Source organism: Plectrocnemia conspersa, unplaced genomic scaffold, assembly GCF_051122295.1.
Source record: "Plectrocnemia conspersa isolate PC_06_02 unplaced genomic scaffold, ASM5112229v1 ptg000014l, whole genome shotgun sequence".
In the NCBI taxonomy this organism is placed as follows: domain Eukaryota; kingdom Metazoa; phylum Arthropoda; class Insecta; order Trichoptera; family Polycentropodidae; genus Plectrocnemia; species Plectrocnemia conspersa.
Genome location: NW_028277178.1, coordinates 10,889,951 through 10,896,416, shown reverse-complemented (window position 1 = coordinate 10,896,416; position 6,466 = coordinate 10,889,951). Strand labels below are relative to the sequence as shown.

The 6,466-nt window shown below is 35.4% G+C and overlaps 1 protein-coding gene across 1 annotated transcript; it reads left to right on the top strand.

Annotated features, from left to right (window-relative positions):
* The first annotated feature begins 214 nt into the window (after window positions 1-214).
* Window positions 215-3,630, top strand: LOC148226199 (uncharacterized). The gene is made up of 2 exons (XM_088203784.1): window positions 215-935; window positions 1,008-3,630. The coding sequence occupies exons 1-2, from the start codon at window positions 343-345 to the stop codon at window positions 1,534-1,536; spliced, it is 1,122 nt and encodes a 373-aa protein (XP_088059910.1). The 5' UTR covers window positions 215-342; the 3' UTR covers window positions 1,537-3,630.
* Window positions 3,631-6,466: the final 2,836 nt, after the last annotated feature.

Sequence of the window (6,466 nt, the reverse complement as noted above, 5' to 3'; positions counted from 1 at the left end):
CGTTTACAGAAAAGGCATCAGAGATACATATTATGCGGTTGACGGTGCTAAGAATACGAGTAAAACAGGTGACATCCATTTGCAAGACGTGACCTTAACATTCACATACAATTCACTACTCATGTATTATATTAGAACGAACAGCGTTTCCCACAATCTGTATAAGGTTTTATTACACATATTGATGGCGATTTACAATCTCAGGTGTTCATTCCGCTTTGTGCCTTCGCGGTGTACGGACGCACCTCGTGCTCTGTGCGTAGACCGCGCTGCTGTACACACTCGGACCTGCCAGCTGCGCCGCTGAACAATTTTGCTCACTGCCTACCAAACAACAGCGCCATGAAAAAGGCGCAGACGCGTAAGCGTTCTGTGGGGACGATAAAGGCGTTCCTTAACCCCAGTCAAGATTCGGAATGGCAACTTCCGAAAAAAACTGCCAGACCATCCACTGAGTCCAGGAGCCCCGGACCAACCCCGAGCCAAAACAGGTTCGAAAAGCTTCCCGAGGTATTAGGAAGCAAATCAAGCAGAGTTCCGCCTGTGATTATGGAGGTCACGGGCTCACATCTTCAAACGACGGACCTTATTAAATCCGTCACCAAATCCAGCAACTTCACGTTGCGTTACACTGGAAAGGGCAACGTGTCCGTCCAGTGTTCTTCGCTCGAGCAACGAGCCTTACTAATGGAAGGATTGAGGGGGCATCGCCCATTTCATACCTTCACCACTGACGAGGACAAGACAGTAAAGTCTGTCCTGAAAGGACTACCAGAAGTTCCAACTCAAGACATAGCTGCTGACCTCCAAAGGCAAGGACTCAATGTCGTCAAAGTGACGACAATGAAGACAAAGACGGAGGTACTGGGAGGTTCTCGCCTCTACCTGGTTCAGTTCTCTTCGGATACCAAGACAGCTGCAATCAAAAACATCCGGTACGTTTGTTTCGCCAAGGCCATTCTGGAAAGGTATAAGCGTAACAATGGACATTTAACCCAATGTTTCAGATGTCAGCTTTATGGACACGCAGCCAAAAACTGCCACCGAACCCCACGATGCGTCAAATGTACCGGCAGTCACGCAACCGCTGACTGCTCGAAAACGGATCGTGAGACACCAGCGAAATGCATCGGATGCGAAGGAGATCATCCGGCCAACTTCAAGGACTGCCCTCGCAGGAAGGAGTATCTCGTCCAGACTCAGAGGAGACATCAAAGGCCAGCTACCGTCGCGGCTGTCGCCCCGGCTGCACCTGGACCGACATTTAACTTAGTTCAGGAGCATTTTCCCGCACTCCGCCCATCCCAACCGGCTAAGAACTTCTCAGCTGCGGCCGCTAATCTCAAGCAGGCTCAAAGATCACAACCAGAGCCGACAGCAGCACCAAACACCGGCGCAGAGGATGCCCCCATGTCGTCCTCGGATCTACGGAAGATGCTCCTCGTACTTCAGGAGATTCGGGTCAAAGCTGGCAAGTGTGCGAGCAAAATGGAGATAGCCATCATGATGGTAGAGTACCTTGATGTCCTCTTCTAAGAAGAAATTGAATTTGCTGACGTGGAATTCACGTGGAATTCGACACAAAACTGGCGAGCTGGAGCTATTGATCAGTGAGTATAAAATTGACATTGTCATAGTTACCGAGACGTATCTTAAACCGCACGTTAAAATATCTTTGCCGAACTTTGTTTGCCTCCGGAGAGACCGACTCTCAAGGCCAGGTGGCGGGGTTGCGATTTTTATTAAAAAATCTATAAAACACGCGCGTATAAATCCCGACGTAATTAACTTAGAATCTGTCGCGATCCAAATTAATAATAATAATAAAATCATCACAATTGCTGCCGCATACAACTCACCCGGAGACGAATTGTTGCAGAGTGATCTAGATGCTGTGCTTGGACTTGGAAGCTCTGTTATATTAAGCGGAGATTTCAACGCCAGGCACTCGCACTGGAATTGTTCTAGTACCAATCGATCCGGTACCATGCTCTTTAACTACTTGCACGATACTGACACGGATATTCACTTTCCAAATTCACACACACACTATCCTTTTAATAACATGTCTCCATCAACTCTTGATTTCGCATTAGTCAAAGGTTTTACGCCAATTTCGGGGATGCACTGCATCCAAGCTCTATCTTCGGATCATCTTCCTGTGTTTTTTGCTCTGGAAGGCGATGTTGAGGTCATCCCTGAAATATTTTTTGACTACGGAAGAGCTGACTGGAAAGGTTTTAGAAGTTTCATTGAATGTCGTCTACACGGCGCTCCACAGATATACACTTTACAAAACACCAGGCAAATTGACGATGATATTAATTTTTTTACAAATTTAATCGAGCTGGGTAAACTATCATTTATACCGACGCGTAAAAATATACCAAATAAAGTAAAATTAACTCCAGAAATTATCGAATATATAAAAATCAAAAACAGAATTAAAAAGCAATGGCAAAAAAATAGATCACCCCAGCTTAAAACTTTATTAAATAAATTAACCAGTGATATCCGCGTAAAAATCCAAATAATTAAAAATGATTCATGGTCGCGTAAACTGAAAAAACTAAATCCAGCAGATAACTCATTATGGAAAATCGCTAAATCAATTAAAAATAAATATTCAGACATTCCGCCGTTAAAAAATGGAGACGACATAGTAACCTCGAACATACAAAAAACTGAGGTATTAGCTAATGCATTCTCTACATCCTATGTGCTAACGCAAAATTATACGCATCTAAAAACCCAGAGCAAAGTTGATCGTTCAATTCAAAGACTTGATAAAACTAGAATAGATAAGAAAACTATTAACGAAATTACCCCGTTCGAAATTTATAACATTGCAAAATCACTTAAAAATAATAAAGCTCCGGGAATTGACCGATTAGATAACATCTTAATAAAAAACTTTCCATTTAAATGCTTTCATTTCCTAACTAACATATTTAACTTTTGCTTATCTATTGGGTATTTTCCAGGTATTTGGAAAGTTGCAAAAATAATTCCGATAAAAAAACCCGGTAAAGCTGATAGCATCCCATTAAATTACCGACCGATTAGCTTACTACCGTCCCTAAGTAAATTATTTGAAAAGATTATCTTATCACGTTTAAAAGAGTGTCTAAATAGTAAAATCATTGACGAACAATTTGGCTTCCGCGAAGGACACTCAACAACGCATCAACTTAATAGACTCACGGAGCACATTTCTGCGAATTTTAACAGGAAAAAAAGCACAGGATTTTTAATGTTAGACGTAGAGAAGGCATTTGATACTGTGTGGCATGAAGGGCTAGTATACAAACTAGATAAGTACAAAACCCCACACTATCTGATACAAATTATCCGATCATACCTCCAAGATCGTCGCTATGTCGTCTCCTTAAATAACGATAATTCGACACCGCGTAAAATACCAGCCGGGGTTCCTCAGGGGAGCATACTCGGGCCGTATCTTTATATAATATATACAAACGATATTCCAATTTTAAAAAACACCAGTCTCTCTATTTACGCGGACGATACGGCCGTTTTAACTAGTTCATATGGTCTTAAACCAATAGCAACAAAACTACAAAAATCTTTGCATAACTTAAATAAACATTTAAAAAAGTGGAAAATAAAAATAAACGATGATAAAACTGAGGCAATCATTTTTACGATGCGCCGGCAACCGTTGCCTCCGCCTTTAAAAACCGAGCAGGGCAAAAACATTGAATGGAAAACGAGTGTTAGGTATCTGGGTCTTCACTTAGATTCTAAATTAAAATATACAAAGCATATAAAAGAAGTACGGTCTAAAGGGCTTGCCGCCATTTCAGCTCTGAGACCCATTTTTAACAGAAAAAGCGCGTTGACGATTAAAAACAAAATTTTATTATATAAACAATTAATACGACCGATATTAACATACGCTTGCCCAGTGTGGAGTAATACGTGTAAAAATAATTTTAATAAGTTACAAGTAATTCAAAATAAAGCTGTAAAAATAATTTATAACACCCCATATTATACTAATTTAAAGAAACTCCACACTCGATATTCTATACCTACAATTAAAAATCACATTATTACTAATACGATAAATTATTACAAAAATATCTCGCGTGAACATAATAATAAATTAATTGCAAAAATTGGTAACTATGACAAAGTCACACTAAATTTCAAGTATAAACATAAAATGCCTAAGCACATAATGCTTTGATAGCAAATCTGTAACCGCGACTTCAATAGCCCCAATTCGTAAGTGTTATTTTTAATTATGTATCTTATATTTTATTTATTTTATTTTCTTTTTCTTATTGTATAAAGGTTTTAGTATTTTCTCCTTAAATTTTACTTATTAAATATTGCATATTGTTGCCTCTATTTTTATTTAAACTATTGTAATTTCGCTTGTAAACATGATAATGGCTAAAAGCCAGAAACATGTAATTTATAACTTGTATAAAACTAAATTATTTTTGAAATAAACATTTAAAAAAAAAAAAAAAAAAAATCTCAGGTGTTGTTTATAATTTATAATTGATAATGCGTAAACGGGTTACGCGCATTATGTTTCATTTTTCAATTTTAATAGCACATTTCCAATGATATCGTTATTTATATTTTTTTGGCTTTGCAGCTAAATTGACACCAGGACTTGTAATGGCAGATCTTGGAAGTCGGAGAGTCGTCGCTGACAAAGGTAGTCCGGATCGCCATGATTAAAGTGTTTAAATGTATATGTGTTTATAGATCATGACTTGAATTTTTGATACAGAATAGAGCTTTCCCTTAGATATTATATTTAAAAAAAATGTTTTTTTGCTCCGAAGCCAGGTTATTATTATGAGTCAATCGGCCCACCATACAAACGTTTATAAGACTTGCAATATAGTTAAGGGCAGTATATGCTTATTTATACCGACGAAAAGTTGAATTTCAATGACAATGTAGAATTTTTAAGCATCCTGTATATGTTTGCTAGCGAAATCCAATATGTCAATTTTCTTCAAAATGGCGGCAAGTTTAAAAACTTAAACACTTATAACTCCGTAGGTGTAAATCTTACGTAAAAGATCGCTTAATTTTAAACGTTTAGATGCTAAACCTGCATCGAAATAAAATATAAAAAATAGCTTTTTGCTTTAGAACAAGTAATGTATCAGATCGATCGGACCCTCATACGGGCCTTTTTGAGACTTGCAATAAAGTTAACGCTCTTAATTCATTTGTTTTAATGAGAAATATTTACAGTTTTGGTATCCTATACAATTATTAAGCACCCCCTTAATATTTGGTATGAAAAAAAAATATTTACAAAATGGCGGCGATTTTAAATATTTAAAGTATCATAACTTTGTAGGATAAAATCCTACAAAAAATATTTTATACAAAAAGTGTGCAAACGCCTAATTTGCATCTAAATAAAAAATATATATTTTTTTAGGTAAAAACGTATTTATAGGTAATTAACATCTCGGGACTAATATGTTATTAGGTGGTCCATGCGATAATTCTAATTATTAATACGATTGTTTGGTAACAAGATCTCCATCTATGGTCTTTTGCTTTCTTTATTTGAAAATAACAAATTATGCATGTGGTTGAAACTCCCACAAATAATTTAATTTGTACATTATGGATCATTAAACTTACAGAAATGTTAAATTAATTTTTAACAACCAATGTGAAAAATATAAATTCACACAAATCAACGTTAGACACGATTTATAAATGCATATGAATAATTTTTAAAACCAGTCTCGATTTACTAGACCAGTATTTAAAAGTATCAATGATAAATCAGTAAAATATATTTTTTACTAAAAAAATATCGTTTACATTTTATACTAACGAGATAAAAATGCAATTTGATATTCAATAATAGATAATATTAATATTGCGCGTGTTTATTAATCCAATTAATTAAACGACGCATTATTATTAATATAACTACTTATCAGTTGTCCCTGTTTAGATAATAAATTAACCGCAAGATTTTTACTGCAAACGTAACAAATTGTATCAAGTAAACAAGATGATGAAACTCTGTGCAATGCCATTTTTTTATAAAACGTGCAAAAATATATTGTTTAGTCTCGCAGAACAAGATGCACTATTTACTAAATTATTGATGTTTTTTTCTTACTATATTAAACATAAAAATCTGTGTATAATGGGTAAATTTAATTATTCCATTGATTTTAGCGACATAATATTTAAAAACTCTTACATTTTTTAATTCTATAATACATTATAAGTATATTAAATTAGATAGTCTTTACTAAAAAAGTATTTTTTTAATTTCACTGTAGTTTAGTAGTTATAAGACATTGATTCTAATAATATCTTTCAATAAGGTTTGGTATGTTTCGTAGTATATAAAATAATATATGTATGAATAATTAAATATACATTTATAATTATACACATTTATTAAAAAACAAGGTCAATTCTTTACGAAATTACATAT